Source organism: Haemaphysalis longicornis, unplaced genomic scaffold, assembly GCF_048455015.1.
Source record: "Haemaphysalis longicornis isolate Haplotype H1 unplaced genomic scaffold, Haemaphysalis longicornis Haplotype H1 scaffold_9, whole genome shotgun sequence".
Classification (NCBI taxonomy): Eukaryota; Metazoa; Arthropoda; class Arachnida; order Ixodida; family Ixodidae; genus Haemaphysalis; species Haemaphysalis longicornis.
The window spans coordinates 153,542,090-153,566,969 of record NW_027526460.1 but is presented as its reverse complement, the minus strand read 5'-3'; the positions used below and the strand labels follow the sequence as shown (position 1 = coordinate 153,566,969).

The following is a 24,880-nucleotide window of genomic DNA, read 5'->3' as shown; positions in this document are numbered from 1 at the left end:
CAATACATGGCAAATGCAGAGTAACGTACCAAAAACCAAACGCATGACTTTTTCTACCCTCTAAGATACTCCTTCCAATCTGTATTTTATTGGCAACTATCGAATTGAAACACTCTTTATTTACATATATGCGTATATTCTTTACTTCCGATAAAAGCTGGAGCACTTACGTTGAATACATAACTAAAAAGGCCCTAAAAAAACTTGGATTTCTTAAACGCCGCCTCCTTCAAGCTAACAGCAATACCAAACTGCATGCGTACATTTTCTTAGTAAGATCCGCATTAAAATGTGCTTCTGTTATCTGGAATCCACACCAAACGACCTTTATTAACTACCTCAAATGTACACAACAAAGCTGCAAAATTTTCTGACACTCCTACTCGTCTGATATAAGCGTATCTGCTCTGAAACCTTCTCTTGATCTGCCTAATCTCGATACCCGAAGAAAATTTTCGCGCTTGTTGTTTTTTCACCCCCTTTACTACTCTGAGTCATCTTTCAGGTCATCTAATGTTTTTCCGGCTCATCACATTTTCGCCCGAACTGATCATGCGCACAAAGTACGACCGATTCTTTCTAGAACCAAAAAGTATAAGAACTCCCCCCTTGCTTTGTCAGTACAGCAATGGGACTTGCTCCCGGCAAGTATCGTACATCTAACAGAGTCATCTTCCTTTAAGACAGCGTTGCACTCATTTATTAGCCAAAATTATTACCAGTAAGCCCTAGGAACTGCTTTTTGGAAGAACTTGTTGTAAAACGTATATTTTTGTTTGCAGTTTCACTTGTACAATGCAATCTTGTAGTGTGCACAAGGGTTGCAATTGTTTTATTGTATTGTATGTGTGCTTTTCAATGTGCCAACGGGTGTTTTTGATGCGACGCGTTGATTTTCTTAGCACCTTATACGTAACACCGTTTAACTACTAACTTTTTTGCGTTGATACATACCCTGTTAAACAAAAAGGACACAAGGAAGAGCGATGAATAATGATGTACTTTATGTGCTACGCCTCGTACAACTGTGATATAGTATTGCCTTTTTTGCTAACACCCCCCCCCCCTCTCCGCCTATGTAATGCCCATCACGGGCCCTTAGGGTACTAAAATAAAAAAAAAGAGCTGGAATCACATCAGCTAGCAGACTGGCGCACTTAACCCTTCCTTAAAGTCAGGTTTCTGGTGTCGACTTGTTCGAATCACCTGTACTAACGTTCAGGTTTCAAGCTAGCAACCACTGTTCTACGACCTGTACGTTTAAAATTCATAGTTTCGTGAAACAATATAAAACGCAAGCGCAGTGCGCCTCAAGAATTCCGCTTCTTGGCCAATCCCCCAAGTGTGTATGTTCCACGGAGAAAGTAACAAGAACAACGTTCAAACACTGCAATGTGCACACATAGCACATTTGTCATGACTACGTGCAATAGAACGCACGAGCCGAGACGCGAAGGAAGCATGATAAGGCAATCCTTCTTCCCCGCACCTAAACAAACGCACACCGTCTCTCGTTTTTCTCTAGGATGCATAAGAAATTGGTACGCTCCTTCTTATGACGTGGGCAATGCGCCGTTCTTTGATTTGTTGTCGGCATTGGGCTCTAATCCTTCAATTCAATCGACTTTATTTTATATCCCACAACTTCCCCGCTCTGGTTTCGTACATACGAGTGTGTTGGAATTATTCGCTAAGATGAAATTAGATATGTTGGTTGTACCCTTACCTTCGCTTGTTTCAATGCATCTTCTGTGTATTTGGATCGTATTTCAATAGTATTTCGCTTGACCAATCGCATTTTCTGCGTTGACGCAAATAAGAGAAGTTACGGGCCATGTATAATTTGACTGTCTCAAGTATTCTTTGTTAGCTAAGGACTATCGCCACTCAAGCGCAACTAGCGAAAAAAAATTGAATCTCTCGAAGAACTTTTGAATCTTTTGAATGAGAAGTTGGACTCACTGATTGATGATTTGGTGTCTTTAGTCTTTCAACTTGATTAGTTAACATCAAGTTGAAAGATCTTGGTCTGGGTGACAATGCTTCGCTTTGTGAAAGTGTTCGTTTTATCAGCCAAGAATTCGAAGAAATGAAGCTGAGACAGGAAGACCTGCTGGCCTCCTACAAAGCGTTCTTGGCACGAAATGAAGCACTCGAAAATGAAGCACGACTGAAGCACTCGGCTGAGCTCGAGCAGTATTCAAGAATGAATAATGTTGAGATCAAGGGTGTGCCTTCATCACAGGGTGGGGATTGCGCAGCCATTGTGAGACGAATCGGCGATGCTGTCGAACGCCCCGTCTCACCCGCCGATATCGACAGGGTTCGCCGTGTTAGTTCTAAGACCACCGAAAAGAGCATCATCGCTCGCTTCTGCTCGCGTGATAAAAAAATGAGTTCATTAGAAAGGCTCGCAGAGCCAGACTGCGCACTGACAATATCGACTTCTCTGGTGGCACTAACCTGCCAATCTGTGTTAAGGACCATTTAACTCTTGATAACAAGAAAATGTTCTCAAATGCACTGGCACTCAAAAAGGAACACAAGTGGAAGCACTTGTGGACCGATAACTGTCAGATTAAAGCCCGGAAAGAGCCACAGCAGAGTGTATCACATTTCCACTGAGTCCGATCTTCGAATCTTTACGTGATGCATTATAAAACGCCCCTTCGCTTATCCCCTAAGTAGGGTCTAGTTCACTCTCTCGTTTCACAGCCTTCATTCTCCAGAATCTGTGCTGTGTAAACTTTGCAAATTGAGTCGTTCCCTCATTCACTTCAATGCACGTAGCCTTCGTAAGAATATAGATGCAATTACTAACTTCCTTTCCTCAGTTCAGCATGCCTTCACGTTCACTTGCATATCAGAGACTTGGCGTTCTCACGCCGACAACGACATGAGCGGTTTACCGTCTCATCAAACTGAATATTGCCATCGCCATAATGATAGTCATGGGGGCGCCACGATTTTTCTTTCCCAAGATGTCGCTTACACGCGCAGATGTGACCTTGAATTAAATGTGAATTATTGCGATTCAGTGTGCGTAGACGGCTCATTTCTTAAAGGGACACTGAAGTGTATTTGTCAAGCTCCCATTTTTGCTTGCACTGCGTAGACTGGATCAAATTAGCACACTTTTCATCGTTTATCCGGTTGACAAGTCGGCAATTATTTTACAAAGCGCAACAGAAGAAAAATTACCGTGCGCGGTTTGCGGCGGCCGAGCCAACTTGAGGATGTGACGACGGGAGCAGACGCACCGTGACTGGTTAGCATTCAAACAAGTTTTGGTTTCTGTTCTGTAAAGCAACACGCTTGACATCCGACGGCATCGTTGGATGGGCATTCTCGATATCTCAGTAATCGTCGTACCGCGCTTCTTCCATGTTGTTGGCTGTAAAATGCATAAGATAAGCCTCCCAGGACGGCTTGTAATCGTAGCAATAACTAGCCGAGGCCTACGCAGTGGATGAACGCCCTCCGCGTCCCAACAGACGCTCAAATGCCAAGCGCCTTTCCCCCATATTTGTAGCTTGCGTCACTCATGCCTGTATCGTAAAAAGCGTGTTCGCAACAGGCCAAGGGTCTGTGGATTGTGGCCTGTGCCCACTGCCCGCAAGCAGTCAGTGCTTATGGCAACAACACGCCAACGTGAACTCGCTAGCGCGCCAGTGTCAGCCTGCGCGCGTACTGTGAACTAGTTCGTGGAGCAGTGAATGTTCCGTCCCCCAAAAAAGGTGAACTCAGTATAGCACAAAAAATCGGCTGTAAAAGAAAAAGACCCCCGAGGATTCGAACTGGTGACTTGCAAAACAGTTGCAAAGAGAAACCCAGCGCTCGAGAACACTCGACCAGGGCGAGCGCTGCTCAGTGTGGAAATATAAGGTATATGATGTATAACCATTTTACACTTTTATTTAGTTTTAGCATTTCAAGCAGCTTAAGTGACTATTTGTTGTGTTGCGCTCGTGCAGTAAGCGTCCCCCTAGTTTCCACAATCTCTGACGTCTAGCAATTGCATTTTTTAGACAGAAAAGCGTTCGCAGAAGCGTAGTCGTGCTGCTGACCGCTGTGCTTGGTCGCCCAGCGCAAAAAATTGCTTCCTGCACCCTAGTTGTACGCTGTACGGTAAAATTTTCAGTTGATTTTATTTCCTTAGTACCTATAATGACTTCTCTGACTCTTCTCCCGCCTTCAAGTGGCCTTATATTTTCCTACTGGCGTACCAGTCAGCGAAGCGTCGCATGTGCGCTTGTGCAGCGCTTGTGTTGTGAAGTGACCTTGACTTGGAGCTAGATACAGTGCACAAACAAAATAAAGAAAGGCACATTCTTCTATTCACAAACGTGTCCTGACTTCGTTTCAATTGAGTGAACGAATTGCGACGACCCGTCGGCAGCCGGCGGACGAAACGCTTGGCCGACTGACTCTGCCGAAGGCCGCCGAGCCGTGCAGTAGCGCAGCCAATTGCCAGATCATCTCCTCTTGACGTCACATGAAAACGCCACAGAAAATGGGCGGGGGTGCAGAGAGAAGAACAGCATTTTCGAATGGATTTTTCTAGTAAATAAATTCGCGTAAACGCGCTCAGAGTGGTCGAAACAGGGCCTAGGGACTCGTATTGCGCTCGCAATCCCGCAATTTTCGCTCGTAATCCCGCAATGTTTACAAATCACTCCAGTGCTCTTTAATAACGAAAAAAACCTAATTCTAGGTTGCATTTATCGCTCACAATCGTCTTCCTTTTGTGATTTTTGCGTCGTGTCAGTGAAGCTTTTTCTAAGCTAACTTTTGAAAATAAGAACGCAGTAATTATAGGTGATGTGGGTATTAACTTGCTTGACACGGATAGTACTTCTTATGCAAATGACACTGATTGTTTCACTGGATTTGGTTTCAAATCGGTTGTTGAGTGTCCAACTCGAGTAGGATTTCACGGTACCGGTACACTTATTGATCACGTGTTATCCAATATGGCGTCACCACCCTGTGTGGGGTTTGTGGACACTGATATCACCGATCATTTTCCTGTTTTTCTCACACTCCAAAGCATAACCCACACACGTAATATTAGCCATTTTACATCTGTAGTTAGTTCCGATTTCTTTGTTGATGCTATCAGTACAACTGATTGGGTGCCTACTATATCTATGTCTGACCCCGATGCAGCCTTGCGAAAATTTTGCTCGTTATTTTTACTCGCCGTGTCAACTAATACCCGTACTGTCCAATGTAAAAAGAAATACAAGTATCCGCACAACCCTTGGATGACAAATGGTCTTCTAATAAGTTTAAGGAAGAAAGAAAACATGTATGAAAAAAGAAGCGTCAGCCCTTTAATATGTGTTTTGCTAAACGATACAAGTCCCACTGTAGTCTATTAAATACCTTGCTGAAGCTAGCGAAGAAAACTACTAAAGAAATGAATTCGACAAGAAGACACTAACCCCAAAAGGCAGTTCTAGCTGCCCAACTCCTTCCTTAGAAGTTTTCTGCTGATGTCCCTCTAACAAAAAATCGACTGCAATGGATCCACCCTCTCCGAGCCCAAAGAAATTGCCAAGGCTTTCTCACAATACTTTTCTTCCGTTTATACTAACCACCGGCCACATTTGCAGTCGTATACGTCTCTGGAACGTACCCCGCAGTCATTCCTTCTTTTCACAACGACACCACACGAAGTGGAGACCGCCAGGGGGCGCCGACCAGTGCAGACGTGACAAGATCGGCTCCCAACTGTTTGAACGATTTCGGTCGGATAATCTACTTTTATCGCTGTGTTTTTGGCTTCAACCAACGCCGGAAGTTGCAGCGCTTCTGTGGATACCAGGTTTTCGCCGGTGGGTGATCTCTTCACCGAAGTACTGAACTTTTTCCCCGAGCGCCACGCTGGCGACCGGTAGGCCTAACGCTCGGCAGGCCTAGCGCGGCGACGCGCCGGTGGCTGCCCTCGCTGCTGGCACGGCGAACTCTGCGACAGCTGTCATGGCGGCGGATTCGATGCAAGTGGAAGGCGATTTCATCGCCGAAGACGATATTGACAAGGAATCGGGCTGGAAGAAGGTCACCAGCCGAAGAGAAAAAAAAGTCAGCCGAGAGCAGCACGATAGCTACGCTAGCGAAGAGAAGGTGGGTGCACGCCGGCCGTTTTCCAGCGTCGTGAATCGGGTGGTAAAGGCCTCACGCATGCCTCCCATGCCTCAGGAGCACATCAAGATTGTGATACGCCCCAGAGGGGGATTGAATTTGGAGAAAGTGGGCCCCACCGTGGGTAAGGCGATTACCGAAGCGGCAAGCTTGAGCTCGGAGCAAACGCTGCATGACGTAATCTGCCCAAACATTACGCAAAACCTTATGGTGGCCAGCACCCCTCTAAGAGAAAATGCGGACAAGTACGCTCGCATCAAGTTCATAACGGTGGCCGGGAAGGTCTTCGAAGTCAACGCTTACGAGACCGCCCCCAGCGATACGTGCAAGGGGATTATTAGAAACGTGGACATCGCAGACGGGCCTGCAACCCTTGAAAGGAACATTTTGAACGACCGTAACCCGTTGGCGCTCGGCGTCAAGAGAATCAAGAACTCCGGATCTGTTATTATTGTATTCGATGGGCTTCGTGTACCGAAATTTGTGAGATATGGACCTACTCTAGTGCGGTGCTATTTATATCGAAAACAAGTGGACGTATGCTACGCTTGCGGAAAGATGGACACCGGAAGGACGTTTGCCCGACACCCGGTGTTTCGGAATGTAGGGGCTGCGGCGTGCGCAACCCAAGTGACCCACATGTGTGCAACCCGAAATGCAAGCTGTGCGGGGGCTTGCATGTGACAGCGGATAAATCGTGCAAGAAACGCTACTTGATGCCATACGTGGTGCGTCTTAGACGTCAAGAGCGCGCGAAGGCACAGATGGTCAAGGAAGAGACGCAGACGGTGAGCGACAGGTCCGAATCCAGGGGGCGAGCTAGCTCGCGCTGCCGCTCTCGGTGTCGACGTCGTGCGTCATCAAAAAAGCGAGACGCAAGCAGGAGCAGAGGTCGCTCCCGCTCCAGAGGGCCGCAGGCGCGCTTCGCGGCTGGTGGTGGCGCAGACTCGTGGGCCAACAAGGTTAAGGGCAAAGAAAAAGGCGCGGATCAGCCAATGACCCAAGCGAATCGTAGTCTAGAAAGAGATAGGATTCTATCGCTGGAAAAGGAGAACAACAGCCTCAGGGCGGCGGTAGAGAGGCTCACTCTCGAATTGATCGAGCTCCGCAGAGAGATTACTCGTAACAAGTCCGAGTCCTCTGAGAGTCCCTCTGATAGCGAGGTTCCGGGGTCCATGGAGGTTGCTCCGTCAGAGGGCGAGCGTCCCTCAGATAGCGAAGTTCCAAGGTCCATGGAGGTTGCTCCGTCAGAGGGCGAGGTCGCAGAGTGCCCAGCTCCCAAGAAGCGGGCCCTTACTCCGCCCAGTCAGTTGCAGCTTAAGGCAAAGTCGGAAATCAAGGAGGCTCTATCTGCGATTAATGATAGTATCAAGCAGATAAACGACCGACTCACCCGTATTGAGCACAATGAGGAGAGCGTCGGGGCTAGGCTGCAAAAGATCGAGGCATACTTGAATGATACGGTAGTTCCAGCTATGGTGAAGATCTATCCCAACCCTTTGGCAGAGCAGGGTATTTCCCACAGTAATACTAACCTAAATAACGCGATCCCACACGGTCAAGATGGCCTCGATAACTAAAGCCTTTAGAGCCTGGCAATGGAACTGCCGAGGATTCAACCCAAAAAAGGCGGCCCTCCAGCAGTTTATTAGATCACAAGCTGAGAAACCACATGTTATTTTGCTTCAGGAGACTCTTGCGGCTGACCTCCCTTTCACGGGATACAAGGCGGAGAGCCTCCGGGAGGATAAAGGCAGGGGTGTGGCCATTTTGATAAATAAGAAGATCCCTTATATCCGACACGAGCTCCGTACGTCACATTGTAAGGTAGAATTTATCGCTGTGGAGATAATTCCTAACAATTATATAGGCAACAGCAGCAGTATATTTCTCCTCAATTTGTATAGTAGCCCAAAAGAATCCAGGCAGAGCTTTAAGGCCATCCTAACTAAAGGGGCACGGCTGGCCGGTAACGCTCCTCTGATTGTTGGTGGGGATTTCAATGCCCCTCACCAAGCGTGGAAATACCCTTACTCCACCGGCAAGGGTGAAAGGTTATGGACGCACGCCTCGGACCTTAGTCTCACTCTCATTACAGACCCGAGTCATCCAACTAGATGCGGCACTTCTACGTGCAGGGACTCGACGCCGGACCTAGCTTTTGTCCGGGGAATCGAGAAACCTAGCTGGGTGAATACTGATATTGACCTCGGCAGCGATCACTATATTGTAGTCGTCAGCTTCGAGGTAGTCTGTAAGAAGCTGAGGGAGTTTAAACTGATTGATTGGGATAAGTTCCGCAAATTGAGGGCTAATCCCGATGCCTCTCCCGATGAGGCAGATCCTCCGCTCGAGAGCTGGATAGAGCAGCTTGGGCTGGACATTCACGCGTCAGAAAGAACCATCCTCACGGATGTTGGAACTGAGAAGATGGACCACAGATTAGCTAATCTCCTTGAGGCTAAGCAATCAATACTAGCACGGTGGAAAGGCCGACGACTGAACACGAGGCTTAGGAAAAAGATCGCGCTACTGAACAGAGAGATTGAGGAGTACTGTAAAGTTCTATGTAAACAACAATGGGATGAGATATGCAATTCCTTAGACGGCCAACTTCGCAAAGGGAGAGGCTGGGGTCTCCTCAGACATCTACTAGATGAGGGAGGTTCCAGATCCAAGCCAACCCAGCGGTCGCTACTGAGCAAAATAATTCACAAGGCGCGGAAGGAAGCTAAGGATGACGAGCTCTTGGAAGATCTAGCCGGTCAGTATTTGCCACTTATAAAAACGCAGACTTTCGTCCCTCCGCCAGTAGTGTATACGGGTTCTCCCAACCACGCGCTTGACGGAGATTTTTCGGAGGGAGAAGTTCGTTTTGCTATTCAGGAGCTTAACAGTAAATCTGCTGCTGGCCCTGATGGTATTTCGAACAGAGTGCTTCGAAATCTTGAGGATAATTCCATCAGCTATCTAACCAGACAAATCAATAATATCTGGAGAGAGGGCTACGTCCCAGATACTTGGAAACACGCTAATACGATACTCATTCCTAAGCCGGGCAAGCCTCTCGGACTTAAAAACCTCAGACCGATCTCTCTGACGTCCTGCCTCGGCAAGGTTGCGGAGCATGTTGTGCTTAACAGGCTCTCCGCTTATGCGGAGGATAACCAGCTTTTCCCGTATACCATGATCGGTTTCAGGCCGGGTCTTTCGACCCAGGAAGCTATGCTCCGGATCAAAAAGAAGCTGCTAGATCGGGTCACTCAAGACACAAGGGCCATTCTGGGCCTTGATGTAGAAAAAGCCTTTGATAATATACGCCACACGGCTATACTTCAGGCCATATCGGACCTTAGTCTCGGCGAGCGTTTCTTTTCTTACGTTCGATCTTTTCTCAGCGGCAGAACCGCCTCCCTACGCATTGGAGATATTATATCAGAACCCCTCGAGCTTGGAGACAGGGGAACTCCTCAAGGCTCGGTACTGTCTCCCTTTTTGTTCAATCTAGTCATGTCCAAATTAGCTAGAGCACTTCTCGATATTGAGGGGGTTGAACACACCATCTACGCTGATGATGTTACCCTGTAGAGTGCTGGGGGCAGTGACGGTGAATTGGAGGCTCGATTGCAAAAAGCTGTCAGGGCCACAGAGCTATACCTCGCCCCTGCGGGTCTTACATGCTCCTCAAAGAAGTCGGAGTTGCTTTTCTATAGCCCATCTAGACCAGGACGCAAGCCCAAGGGTTGGGAGCAGGACAGGAGGCCCAACGTTGCGCTTTTTGACATGCACGGCAATCGCATTCCGGAGGTCAATTCCATCAGAGTTCTGGGCTTAATTATCGAAGGAAACGGTTCCAACAACTTAATGTTACAAAAGATTACCGGGGAAGTTGAAAACGCGTTACGAATGTTTCGACGCATTCTCAACAGGAATAGGGGTATAAGCGAGGAGTGCGCCATCAGGCTTATCCACGCTTTCGTCCTATGCCACATTTCTTACGTCGCGGCTATGCTCAATTGGAAGAAAACCGAAGAGAAACGCCTCGACACCATGATTCGTCGTGTTTTTAAGGTAGCTTTGGGGCTTCCTATCAATGCATCCACAGATCTCCTACTGAAACTAGGGGTTCACAATACGTTATCAGAAATCGCAGAAGCCCAGCACACTGCGCAGGTAGGTCGACTGTCAGGAACTAGAGCAGGCAGAGACATTCTGGTCACTCTGGGCATCTTTACCGAACAGAATAAGGAGAGTGTTAAACACCTTAGCAGAGAAATCAGAGACTCCATCGTGGTCCGTCCTTTCCCCAGAAACGTCCACCCTGTCTTTAATCAAGGAAGGAGACTGTCTCGAGCCAAGGCACTTCTAGCTGCAGCTCTCGAGAGCCCTACGGAGTCGGCTTCTGTAGATGCTGCTCAGATAAATGGAAGACAGGCCTTTTCGATAGCCGTCATTGATGCTCAAGAACGGATGTGCAACGCACTTTCCGTGTTTACCAAGAATCCGGAGGTTGCTGAGCAAATGGCCATTGCACTTGCTCTGCTTGATCCTCAACATAAGGTCATTTATAGCGACTCTAAGGCGGCCACTCGAGCCTTCGCCAGGGGAGTGGTTGATGCCAAAGTCTCCAAGTTATTGGAAGATAGACACATTAGTAGTCATTTGATAGTCTGGTTTCCAGCCCACATGGGCGACCTCGGGGGAGGACAGCGGAATTTCAATGAATCCGCACACGAGGCGGCGCGAGGACTCAGCAGCCGCGCACCCTCCCAACCACCCCCGTCTCCCCAAAGGGCTTTCAAGGATCAACTTCAGACCTACAACGAGCTCACCAAGCACTTCTACTTAAATCGACGGGAATTTGCGCTCCCACATAAAGGACTCAACAGGGCGCAGTCAGCCACTCTCCGCATGTTACAAACGGACTCATACGCCAATCCTTGGAGGATGAGCCACATCGACTCGGACTACGACGGAACTGCTACGTGTTGAAAGTGTGATGGGCGTGTGAACTTGGGTCATATGTTGTGTGGTTGTGCTACGCAAGCCTCCTATCTGGAGGATAAGGTCAAGTGGGACAGTGCTCTCAGGAGCAGTGAACTTAACGATCAACTCTGGGCTGTCCAGAAGGCCCGCGTAGCGGCGGAGAGTCTCGGGCTCCCCGTCCCGACGTGGGAGATGCCCTCTACACCTTGACACCGGTCAGGTGTCCTTCAGGACCCTTTTTGGAAATAAAGTTTCACCACCACCACCACCACCACACGAAGTCTTTTCCACCATTACTAATCTTAAAAATACAGGTGCTGGGTTAGATGGCATTTGTGTAAGGCTTTCAAACTAGTTGCACATTAATTTCCGACAAGCTCTGTCATGTGTATAAACATTGTTTATTACCTTCATTTTTAGAAAAAGCTAAAGTAATTCCAGTTAAAAACAAAGCCGATAAACTAATAGTTACCAACTACCGTCTAATTTCAATTCTTTCCTGCCTTAGTAAACTAGTCGAGAAAATATTTGTTAAACGTCTGAATGGGTATTTAGTTAAATTTAAGTTGCTTAAAGACAGCCAATTCCGTTTCCGCCAGGTTGGTAGGTCTACAAATCTAGCTGTGCTGTCTCTAACTGATTACATAAAGAAATGTATCGATTCGGGAAATTTAGTGAGTTCGGTCTTTTTGGATTTCACAAACGCCTCTGAAGCAGTAAATGACCAAGTCTTGTTTCATAAACTTCAGTTTTATGGCATAACTAGGCCTGCGCTTATATTCTTAAAAAATTACCTACTTGACCGAGAGTACACAGTACACGCTGAAAATATCTTTTCTGCCATAAAATATGTTAACCAAGGAGTAGTGCAGGGCTCAGTATTGGGTCCTTTTCTATTCATTTTATATAGGAGTAGTCTTGCTGATGTTCTTAGCTCTTATGACCGTGATCACTGTGTTTTATACGCAGATGACGCAACCATATCTTCATTTGATAAAACCATTGGTGCTCTTATCTCGAAGTTAAATCTTGCAATAATAGCCTCATAAATAGGTGCAGCAGTAATCCCTGAGTATTAACCCCACAAAAACAAAATGTATGATCTTTAAAAGTGCTCAGAGGTCATTATCTACTATTCCCGTAATACAACTTGGTATTCATTCCATTTCTGCTTGTACTGATGTCGTATTTCTTGGCGTTTGGCAGAAAAAGGCAGAAGAAGGCGTTGAAGCAGAAGAAGGCGTTTGGTATGAGCGCATTAATCAAACCTCGCCGTTTTTTTCCCGCGAAGCACTGCTGGCGCTGTATTTTGCGTTCATTCATAGTCATATTACCTACGGTATAGTCTCATGGGACAGCACTTATGCTTGTCACTTATCATCAATACAGAATATTCAAAATCAGTCAATACGCATTGTAACTTCTAGTTCTTAGCAGTCGAACGCCTACACATTACTACGCTCTTACAATATCTTACCCTTGCATGCTTTGTTCCAGTTGAATCTCGACACCTTATTCCACCAATCGCTACATAATCAACAGGCATTCCCATTTATTGCATCAGACCTTTTGCAGAATAATATTGTGACCATGTTTGCGGCTAATAAAAATTTCCTGTTACCCCCACCGCTGATACTAATAATGGGAAAAAAAAGTTCCCCATTCCGTGCAATATCCTTTTGGAATGAGTGACCTTCAAGTAGTAAGTGTTGCACATCATTTCCTTTGTTCAAAAAGTCTCACAAAAACCTTTTCTCGAATAACCGAACTTGTGATCGTTTAACTGTTTGACTAGTTTGTTCTTCGATTCCTTTGATACCGTGTTGCGTGTTTTTGGCTTGATTTGTGATGTAAAAGCGTATTTGCATGTCCGTATTTTGTAAGAATTTTTCGTTGCTGTGTATAAATTTTACCGTCATTTTGTATCGACGAACCGAAGTCCCACTAAAGTCTTTGGCTCTGCGACCCTCGCTGTATATCCTGGATTTTGTGACAACTTCCTTTTGGAAATCTGGAACTTGAACATGATTGTCGTACTTTTTTCTGATTGAGTTTTTTGCCTTTTTATATGCCTAATCATATTGCTAAACACGTGTTTCTAACACAGAATAAGTAATTCCTTAGTACTTATTTCTTTTGTCGTCCCGGTACCTTGCAAAATCTGCCCAGTTGTGCAGTGTGTCTAGTTAGTCTCTTATTGCTCCTGAGTGGACTGCCGTTTGCTATATGCCGGTTTCACTATGTTTTGTACACTGCGGCATTGGCAACCAGAACGATACTGGCAGTATCGCAGAAATAAACAAACAAATGAATTTGGTACAGCGCCGGGCTGCTACGGTGCAGACCCTGGTTCATATCCTGTGAGACCAGGATCGTGTATGTTTTATTTACCATTTAATGCGGCGGCCATTTTCTTGCCCGGGTAATTCAGCTGCAACAACATCGAAGGTGCTTTATCGCAGAATTTCGCGCCCGAAACTTTTACCTTAAGTATCGCCTAGAAAAGCGAAGGTTCCGGTCGAACGTACCTCAGCATGCGGCACCGTTGGGCGTTCAGGCGAGGCGCGGCCTTGTCGGAGCTGTCCAGGTGTCGGTTGCTCCACAGGCGTTCCGCCACGGCAGAGGCTCGCGGCCTGCGATAAAGTGGCACAGAAACGGCCAATTAAAAAAAAACAAAATTCCTGTATGCTTCGTTCACAATTTTTGACGGTTGGTGTGACAAATAAACGGAAGGGGAATAAAAGCCGGCCTCTTCTAAATACGAAAGTATTTCTTCGGCTACTGTAGTGCAAAAATATCTGTCTGTCTGTCTGTCTGTCTGTCTGTCTGTCTGTCTGTCTGTCTGTCTGTCTGTCTGTCTGTCTGTATGTCTGTCTGTCGATCTGTCTGTCTGTCTGTCTGTCTGTCTGTCTGTCTGTCTGTCTGTCTGTCTGTCTGCCTGCCTGTCCGCCCGTCTGTGTCCCTCCATTCTTCCACCCCGAATAAAGATAAACGACTTCTTAAACAAGGAGTTTAAAACGCAAAACGTTTCCAAACAACTAAGTCTGGTACCATACTTCATAGATAAACATTGTGGAGCAAGAAGAAAACATTAGGAATATATGAACCAGAACGTGAATGTCAAACGGGTAGCAAGCAGTGTTGCTCTAATTAGAAACAAATGTGTGCCTTATTTACGAGAGAAAATAAAAAAATATAGGCATTGGAAAGAATAATACGATGCAAAATGCAAAAAGGTCTCGCAACCGAGGCAAGACCTTGTGGCCGCATTCCAAATCTGACTGTAATGGATGTCCCAATATATGGCGGGGAAGAAAAAGTGAATCGACTTTAGCAAACCTCCACCGTGTTTATTTTAGTAGGACAAAGACTGGATGGGAAAAGAGGGATATGTGTGTGTGGAGGGGGGGGTAGGGGGCAGAAGACAGGCTTTTAAGTGGCAGGGATGGCCGAAGGGTATCCCCTTTCGGCAAAATTTTCGGCACGATTAGCAAAACCTGGCCATTTTTTTTCCTAACAAGTTTAAGGATTTAGTTCCCGAGGTCTTCCTAAACGCAAGAGTATAGTGAAGAAGGGGGAATTACCACAGGGCGGACAGGAGGTTGGTCTGGTCGACAAACTCTCCCCAGATGCAGGCCTCGCCGCCGAGCACCAGCGCTTTCTGTTTTGCTGTGCCTGCGTCAACACATTGAAACGTCGAAAGAAAAGTTAACACACAGCGTCACCCATAAAATATAACGTGGATTACTGAGTGGCGTAAGCGCACTTTTGTTTTTCACTTCGTTATGTGCTTGCTACCACATACTACCACGAAGTACAACCATTTTTTTACCCTAGTATTTGAGGTCAGCTAAAGCTGAGCGTCAGTCGCCGCAAAGTTTCTTCCCGTGTGCAAAAATATAATTTGAGAAGCAGTAATTATGGCACAATCACGTAAAGACGGCCTCTGAACACTGGGCGAGTTGGTGTTAAAGAGTTAACAGAGAGTTCGGTTAGTTTTACATCTGGTGAAGGTTTAGTTTAGACCAAAACCCCAATGCTCTTTGCTTTTAGCGAAGATCACTGGACTGCAATCACTCAAACTGGCAATGTACTACCGTCTAGGAACAACGACACAAAAAGACGACTTGACGCAATCGTCCGACTTCCTCGACATGCCTTCCGGCAGCCCTCTGATCCATATTGGCGACATTGGAGAACTATGTCAACCATAAGACCACACAAACGGCATCCTGCAACGCCTCCTGGCTCTCCTACAATAATTAAGGACAAACGACCAAGAACACATTATGGTTGTAATGTACTGCGTGTTGCCTAAAAAAGAGCGAATAAATTAGGAATTATTATTACATATAATATTGTGGCAACTTGGCGTTATTTGGACATTAGCACAGCCCATGCGCGAGTGTCCATATTGCAGCACAAGGTCGGCATGTACGTGATTTAGCTATGCCAAGCCTGTGTGGTTTTTTTTGCACTGTGGTGGCAGAGGATCAGCAGACGTGAGAGGAGTGTTCGCTGGGCCGGGGTAACTCCCCTCGAAGGAGACGGGAGATGTGGTCTGCATGAGGCAACTCGGAGATAGTGGTGCAAGGATTGCAGGTGTCTTCGCATAAGCCAGCTCGCGACGTCCAGGGGCCTGATGGCCTCTCTCTCCGAAGGGAATGGCTGCTGGACTCATTTTCACAGGCGACCAGCACCCTCATTTGCCTTGGTGCCCACGCAAGCAGGGACAGACTGCAGGACTGTGAAAGATGCTTCGGCCATAGATGGGTGTTCACATTTTCAGATAAATCAATGTGGTAGTAATCACCTTCGTCTATAAATATGGTAATGCTAGTAATATTAGTGATGTTATTGCAAATCAAAACAGCGGCTTTTCGTACGCAGCGCTATTCCTCCTCCTTTGGTCTTTTCCTCTCCGCGCCCCTCCGCTCCGCTCGGTATTGGACGTGATATCTCGCGTCTTGGTGACGCCTCCAACAACATCCGGTGACGCGCTTCGGCTGCTGCGATAGTACAGCTTTGCAAGCACCGTTTTAGGAGGATGCCGTACGACTGTCTCTGTCCACTTGCTGCCTTTTTTTTATTAGTCATTTTACTTATGAATCCCGCAGTCCGCTCACTGCTGGAAAAACTGGCGGAAGGAATGGGGCAAGATTTTAAGCTTGCACACCACGCCGAAAAGAGACCGAGCCTGTCAGAGTCAAAGGGAGGACGCGACGACGACATGGGTTAATACGTATGACATGATAAAATATGTGAGCAAATGACCGAATATTCGCCTCAACATTTGTTAGAGTCAGCCCGTACAGTCGCCAGCAAAATTTTGCGGGATGTAGAGAGCATGGCCGAGCGGCGCAAAACTGCATTGCTGCGCCATCTGCAGCCAGCGCGCGCCGGGTCGAGGTTAACTTAACAGGCATGCTAGGCGCCCCTTGCGCATGCCTGTCCTTTATTGGTTACCAGCAATCTCTGATCACTCGCTTGCCCATGATATGCTTTCCATATTCGCTGCACCCGCTGTGGCGCCGCGTGTCCATCGCCGTCGTTCTGCCATCACTGGTGCTAGAAAATACGTAGCCCGCTGCTGCCGTTTGCGCAGCGGGCAAGGTTGAGTAAATTGATTGAGCGATTGATTGTATGGTTTAGCGCACGGACGCAACGGAGGTGATGAGGCGCGCCGCAGTAGAGGGCTCCGGAATAATTTTGACCGCCTGGAGATCTTTAACGTGCGCCGAAATCTCGTACAAAGAGGTGTTTTTGCTTTGCGGCTCCATCAGGGAAGCGGCCGCCGCTACCGGGAATCGTCGCGCGTCCCGTTGAATAGATGTCTTCCAAGTGATGTAATGATCAACGACTGAATTTAATTTACAGGAGATATCTAGGCTACATGTAGGAAACTGCGTCCGTCGATAGGGTGCATAGAAAACATTCGCGTCGCCAAATTCAATCTTGCGACAAAGCAAACTTTGCGGCACGATATAGCTCTAGGGTTTCGACCGAGTCAACTGCTTTCTAAAACCCTAGCAGTCATTCAGGCAATACGGAACCAGGGGGTAGATGAGCATTATGTAAGAATACTAGAGGATATCTACAATGGGTCTACAGCTACCATCATCGTCCATAGGGAGAGCAGTAAAATACCCATAAGGAAGGGTGCAAGACAAGGAGACACAATCTCTCCAATGTTATTCACAGCATGCTTACAAGAAGTGTTCAGAACGTTGGATTGGGAACAGGTGGGAGTAAAGGTTAATGGAGAATACCTCAGTAACCTCAGATTTGCTGATGACGTTGCCTTGCTAAGTAACTCTGGGGCGAATTGCAAAGCATGCTTTCCGCACTTTGCGAACAGAGCAGAACTGTGGGCCTGAAAATAAATATGCAGAAAACTAAAGCAATGATCAATAACCTCGGGACAGCACAGCAGTTTGAGATTGGTGGCGAGGCAGTGGAAGTGGTAAGCGAATATATCTACTTAGGCCAAGTTGTGACCCCAGATCCCAACCATGAGGCAGAGATAATTAGACGAATCAGAATGGGGTGGGGTGCATATGGCAGACATTCTCAGATAATGAATAGCAGCCTACCATTGTCGCTGAAGAAGAAAGTGTATGACAGCCGCATCTTACCGGTACTCACCTACGGGGCAGAAACTTGGAGGCTCACTAAGAGGGTTCAACTTAAATTGAGAACTACTCAGCGGGCAATGCAGCAGAAAATGATACGTGTAACATTAAGGGACAACAAGAGAGTGGAATGGGTCAGGGAGCAAACTGGCGTTAAAGACATATTAGTAGAAATGAAGAAGAAGAAATGGACGTGGGCAGGGCATGTAATGCGAAGGCAAGATAACCGCTGGTCATTAAGGGTAACAGAGTGGATCCCTAGAGAAGGCAAGCGTTGCAGGGGGCGGCAGAAAGTTAGATGGGCAGATGAAATTAAGAAGTTTGCAGGGGTAAATTGGTCACAGTTGGCACAGGACCGAGGTAATTGGAGAATAATGGGAGAGGCATTTGCCCTGCAGTGGGCGTAGATAGGCTGGTGATGATAGCTCTAAGTCTAATGTAGGTATCATGAAAAAATATCGCATTGAAATTGACCGCGACGATGACGTTAGCATTACGCCGAATCACATATACTTGCCATACTCAGTTTATAGCGAAGCAGTAAATGATAGAGAATTCCTGTGTGCTGTCAATTCATGAGAGCCTGAGGTGGAGGTATGGTTACAGAAAATGGCTATAACGCTTGTGTTGTCGGAACCACCTCAAAACAAAATGTGTGATAATTAGCCGCTCAGACGACTACAACGTTTTGCGAGAAATATTAAGCCCCGTTTTTGTCCTCTAGAATAAAACACTAGTCCGTATAACTTCCATTCACCTGAATAACTAGGAACTAAGCGCAACTCTCCCACACAACCTGCTGCTTTGGTGACCTTCTTGAATTCCGCCCAATTCGGCATGTCATCCTTCGTCACAGGCTAGAATGGCTCTGAATTTTTTCCCAATTCCTTTTATTTGAATATAGGTGTGTGTACTGCCTCTTTCAACCAGTGCACCCCCTGGTGCTCGTAGTAAAAACCTTGCGTACGAACTGGAGTATTTGCTCTGCACTCAACAGTTCTGAGTTCGTTTTCTCTTATGGCGGAGGCCCGTAAACGTACTTCGCACTCATCTGGGTCTCTGATTTCTGGCCACGTGCTGTCGCCATACCTATCACGGTTCCTTTTCACGTTTCGCAATCAGAAAAATGCGACCGCCACCACTGTAATATCTCGTGACATCGTGCTCACCTGCTGAATGTAGAACTTCGGCGTCCTCGGGCGTCCATGGCGGCGCCAAACGTGGCATTACGCACCCACGGATGATTTTGTAGGTGAAGCATTACGAGGCCATTAGCAGGTGTAAACAAGAAGTAAACAACAGGTGATGAATAAACAGGTATATTTACAATGAAGTCCTTGCTCAAACAAATTTCTTAAGCTGACAACCTTATGTCCAAATGAATAACCGGCGAAGTTTTAGATATCACTTCGGCTATTCTCTGCGGTATTGACGCGTACACAGCCCTCATAGTTTCATGCTCAGCTCTCAATGCCGAGCAAACAGCGGCCGCGGGCTAAGTATTTTGTAGCACCAGTGACAGCAGAACGACGGCGATGGTCACGCGGCGCCACAGCGGCTGTCGCGAATATCGAAGGCATATCACGGGCAAGCGAGTGATCAGAGATGACTGGTAACAAATAAAGAACAGGCATTCTCAAAGCGCGCCTCCTCGCGGCACAATAAATCGTGTGCGACGGAAGGCAAGTAGCATACCGTAATATATGACAAGTCGATCAAGCAATTACAGCCACAAAGTCACAAACATACAGGAATTACAAACAAGAAATAAGAACTATGAAAACATTGCACACATAAAAGCGACGTAAAAAAAAAACAAAAAATGAAGTGGGCCTAAAAGAAGAGTAATTATTTTATTGCAGCTCAAAACCCAATCAAAAACTCCCGAAGGGTATGTTGAAATACACCAAGTTTCCCAGAGTGACAGTTATAGAGACGCTGAACTCTTTGGAGGGGGGAATGGGTGTTGAGTGCTGTAGCATTCTGGAAAGGGGGGGTAAGCCTTGTTTTAGGGGCGAAGCTCCTAAAGCCATGGGTCTATCCATCCCTTGTGTCTCGTGGTACGTGACCGCCGCATGCTTTCGGAGATATCGCAAAGTGGGGCGCGTTGCACGCGCAAGAACCGGCTGCAACCGGCAGCGCAAACTCGGCACCGGGAGCGCGAGCTTGTCTGTGTTCGCCAACGGAGGCGCGAGCGCACGTGCACTGCGAGGGGGAGATCACGCAAGAGATCACGCCACGAACGCAGGCAGCCGTTCTCGGAGATCGAACGAGACGCAAAGACCTTTGCTCGTTTCCTCTCGTCTTGTTCGGGCACAAGTTCGCCCTAAATAAAAGTTCTTTCTTTACCGTTGTGTCCCATCCTACGTGACAAATTGTGGTAGAGGTGCGGGGTAGTCCTCGATGGCGCGGGGTCTTTCACCAGGTGTGGGCCTGGGAGCATTGACTCCGAAAATAAAAGTTGATTTGTACAATGTACGCACACAGTCTTACATCTTTCTTAATGATGTAATGGGCGACCTTTCACGGGAGAGTTACGGTTACCGATGATCTCCCCCTCTCCAGCTTCGCCCCACTTATCATCATTCATTCCGTGGATATGGCGTGATTTTTGTTTTCGAAACACGAAGGCTGACTAGTTCAAGTAGTTCCTGGCATGAGATAATAACATGAAGCAGTTTATATAGAAAAAGAAGATCTAGGTATGTTCGCCGACAACTCAGAGAGACAGGTAAATGGCGATCGGGATACTGCTAAGGCAGTCTCGGGAGGCCCAGAGGAAAAACGATGCCTGTATATTGATAGAAATTTGGTCTGAACACGCTCTATACGTTTGCTGTTAGAATGACAGGCTCCATTCCACACGACAGAGGCATATTCTAGTTCAGGAATACAAAGTGTTTGACTAGTTTCAGGAATGAATTAGGAGACCGAAAGTCCCGTGAAAATCTGCATACAGCGCAAAGATAGCGAAGAGTCCGACGAGTGAGTTGATCGGCATTGGGCGAGAAAGTTAAGGCGCTGTCAAAGAGCACTCCAAGGTCTCTGATACCATCAACTCTAGACAGGGGGCCGCCGTCAATTGTGTATGGAAAGTAAAGTATGTTTGTTTTTCGGCTATAAGAGATGACCTTTGTTTTCTTTGGATTAGGATTTAATCTATTCTCTGAACACCATTTAGAGAACGAGGACGCATCTTTGTTGAGGAAAACACAGTCCTCGGCGGACTCAATACGCTTTAATATTTTGATGTCGTTTGCATAGATTAGGAACGAAGACTTCTTGATTGCATCTGACACATCGTTTATAAAAATTGAGAACAACAGAGGGCCCAACACACAGCCTTGGCGCACACCACTTGTTGTCCTGTACATAGCGGACTTCTTGCCGTTAACCCTAACATAACAAAACCGATTGTGTAGGTTAACTCGACAACAATGCCACGAGTGGTGCATCAATACCAGACAGTAAAAGCTTATTCAGTAATGACGAGTGGCAGACAACATCGAATGCCTTGCTCAGGTCGCAGTATACAGCGTCCAACTGGCCCTTCTCTGAAACTGCTGCGGAGGCCTGCTCCATGAAGCAGGCGAGATTTGTTGTTCTCGACCTTCCCGATATAGAACCATGCTGGTTAGGTATACGGACGTTTTGTACAGAACTTGATACGGCTTTGTGAAGCGCTGTCTCAAACAGCTTGGAGCAGGCACAAAGGAGAAAGACAGCCCTATAATTTGTTGCATCATACGTCGTGCCGGTCTTTAAAATTAGACGCACTCTAGAAATTTTCCACGTGCGAGGGAAGACGTTTTTTTAGACATTTATTGAGTATATGAGTTAGAACAGGTACAAACATACTGCCATACCTTTTAACAATGGCTGGAGGGATTCCGTCAGGGCCACAGGACAACGATGGTTTTATGCGCTTTGGGCTCTCAAGAACCAGCTTTTCGTCTAATAGTACAAGGCTTGGGCGTTGTACATGGTTTAACAAAAGGTTCATTTCAGTCTCATTGCGCTGGCAATATGTAGCGCTAAATTGCTGCGCTAAATAGTTGGCGACGTCATGCACCTTTTCCTCATAGGAATTAACCAGGGTGATGCGATCACATCAGTTGTTTTTACGAGACCGGATATACTTTCAGAATTCTGAAGGCTGGGAATTCATGGTGCTCTCCACGGAATCTAGAGAGGAGCGGTAGTCACGCTCGTATAGACTTTTACATATTGTTTGGTTAGAGCGAAAGTCTTCCTTCAATTTATCAAGGCCAGTGCTCTTTGCGTTCTGTGGGCGTGGTTCATTAATTTAAGCGCGGTACGAAGTTCTGTGGAGAACCAATAGGGGTACTTTGAGCAGCTGGGCTTGAACTTGGGGATAAACTTGTCCATACCGCTTTTGACAACTTCAGTCAACCGCTCGACCTGCGCATCACAATCAGAACATCTTGAATTGCAGACCAATCAAAAGTACAAAAGAAGTCGTACAAGCCAATTTAGTCCCCACGAGCATAAAAGTAGCAAGATAATACGTTATTCTTCAACGATAAATTACGGCGTTGAAAAGATATTGGAGTAGAAACTAAAAATTGAGGATGAAACTGGTCGGGTTTAACAAGAGAAATACCAGACCTCGATACTCGTGCATTCTGAATGTTTAAAAGAAGAGGTCTAAGATGTTTTCGGAGCTATTTTTGATATTAAGTTGCATCATGGATGCGAAGGCTACGAAGTCTAATAGCATGCTATATTTCCATTGCACGTAATAGTTGTAGTGTTGAAGAGTAAGGCTACCCCTTTGCACACCAGGTGTATCGAAATCACTCAGAATAACATGCTGATGGTTTTAGTGAGATGCGAATACTTGTCCTATAAATGTAAGAACTTGATTGAACGATGAAGGAGCAATATCAGGAGGAATATAAAATGCCCCCATTAAAATCATCTAACCTAAATTTAGTCGTATATCTAGCCAGAGAGACTCGTGGTCGCCTTCCAGTTTATGACACCGTGCACATTGAAAAGCACTGGCAACAGCAACTAACAACCCCCCTCCCTTTTGCTTAACCCCACCAAAATTTCTATATTTACAAAAGACTTGGTAGTTTGGTGGAAAATAATCCGAAGAGCTAATATCACCGCAGAGCCAGGTTCCACAAATAACAATAACCTGAATACTTGAAGAAACTAAATTTGAGAAAAGTTCAAACGCTTTGGTGCGAAGACCGCGAGCATTCTGATAATAGATGTCTATTCTATTTCTTCCCTTTGTCATCATACGCGACATCGGTAGAAAGTAAGCAGCTTTCCTCGGAACGGTTTAAAAAGACAGTCCTTAGGCCGCAAGGAGGGTTCAGCCAGACGCTGAAAAGAGTCCCTACTTACAGTCACGCAGAAAGAGGAATAGGAGTCGTACTTTGTCTTCAGCCGTTGGCACGATAAAGGTGTGACGTCCACGGGCGATAAGTGCGCGGTCAGTTGCGCAGAGGTGATGCGGGGAGATAGCTTCGAGACGAAGATGCGCCTCGGGTACTTCGGTAGCTGCACAACGGAGATTCGAGTTGTGTCTGCTGCGCCTACACACGCCGCACTCGCGTTCTTTTTGTTGGACTTCACCGGGTCGGTGCAAGGAGGGGCGCTGGATCGGGGACCTAGTGGGGGAGAAGGCGAAGAAGTTGTCGACCCTGGCATCGGCTGGTCGGGCGCTGTGTCCACCACCGTTCCGTTCGTATTCGCCACAGAACCGGCAAACGTTGAAGAGGGCTCACGCCGTAGAGAAGCTGCGGTCGCCGTCCCATTGAGCGTGGGCGTCGAAGTGGGGGAAGGCACGGGAAGAAAGAAACCGGCTCGTCTCGACAGCTACCCGCGCCGCAAACTGCGAACCTCCGCCCGCAGCGCAGCAATTACGTCTCCCTACGGTTGGAAGCACGGGCATTGTCCCTGAACAGGCGCTCGTTCCCCTCTCGCAGCTTCGCCACCTCGTCCGTCAGGAAAGAGATCCCCTCGATGGCGTTGAGAAGCATGCGTTGGAGACCACCCGATTCTTCCAGGTCACCCGTGTGTAAGGTGTAAGGAGTGATTGCGTCGAGGGAGGCAATCCTTGGCTCTCATCGCCAGTGCCGATGCTAGGCCTACCCTAGGCATCCAACGCCAAACACGAACACAGACTAAACTGGAAAGGTTGCTCACTAGTCATCAAAGATTGTAGCTGCTCATCCGGTAGCTGAATACACTAGATGTGAGCACGTTTTTTGCATGATGCACATCAAACAAACTTATGCTTTCAGTAAAAAACAGAGCAGCACAGTACACACACTCCATGCTGGCTGCCATCATGGGCGTCATCACAATAATAATAATCAATCAATCAAAGACAAATGATAAGACAAGCATAATAAGTAAACAATTTCAAAAATAGGCAACTATCTATTGGTTAAACAGAACCACAGAGAAACCAAATTACAGCAATGAAAAAAAAAGAAAAACGAACGACAGAGATATTATAGATGTTTAACATACTGTATTCAACAGCGCAGTACGGTAAATTGTAAAGGAACTTTGAAAGATGTCAAGGCGTTCAGAGAAGCGGTTGTAACAATTCTGTATTCTGCGCACAGGAGAATGATTTGAGTTGCGCGCAGTGGTCAAGAAAGGACGATGCGACCTGGTGGACCTTTGTGGAACACTAAACACTAAACAGTTAAGCAGGTCTGCGCAAGAAAGGTCCCCATGAACAATTTTGTGAAGAAATGTAAGGTCTGCACGCATACGTCTGCAGTTCAACGAAGGGATGGAAGGAACTATGGGTAAGTCAGAATCAGGATGAAAACTGTGATTGTGATGACGGTGCTTATTAATGGATAAAAAATTCTCCTTCACACATTCTATTATTTCACTACTAGATTTGGAGATACCGTTCCATTTAACAGAAGCATATTCTAACTGAGGGATGCATATTGCATTGTATAGCATTAGAAATGGATCAGAAGAAGAGACTTTCTTTGTAATCCGACACACATTTCCAAGACTTCGGAGCGCTCACCGGGTGATGAGAATAATATGAGAAGAAAAATAGAAGGTACTGTCGAAAAGAACCCCGAGGTCCCTAATTTCCTCAA

General features: G+C 46.7%; 1 protein-coding gene across 2 annotated transcripts in view; it reads right to left on the bottom strand.

Moving 5' to 3' along the window:
* LOC144151955 (beta-hexosaminidase subunit beta-like) overlaps positions 1-24,880 on the bottom strand; it is a 96,541-nt gene that overhangs the window by 2,576 nt on the left and 69,085 nt on the right. For both annotated transcript variants that reach the window (XM_077683142.1, XM_077683143.1), the window contains 2 exons: positions 14,718-14,808; positions 13,662-13,766 (listed from right to left, as the gene is read on the bottom strand). In XM_077683142.1, the coding sequence (XP_077539268.1) occupies positions 13,662-13,766; positions 14,718-14,808 (196 nt within the window). The remainder of the gene's footprint in view (positions 1-13,661; positions 13,767-14,717; positions 14,809-24,880) is intronic.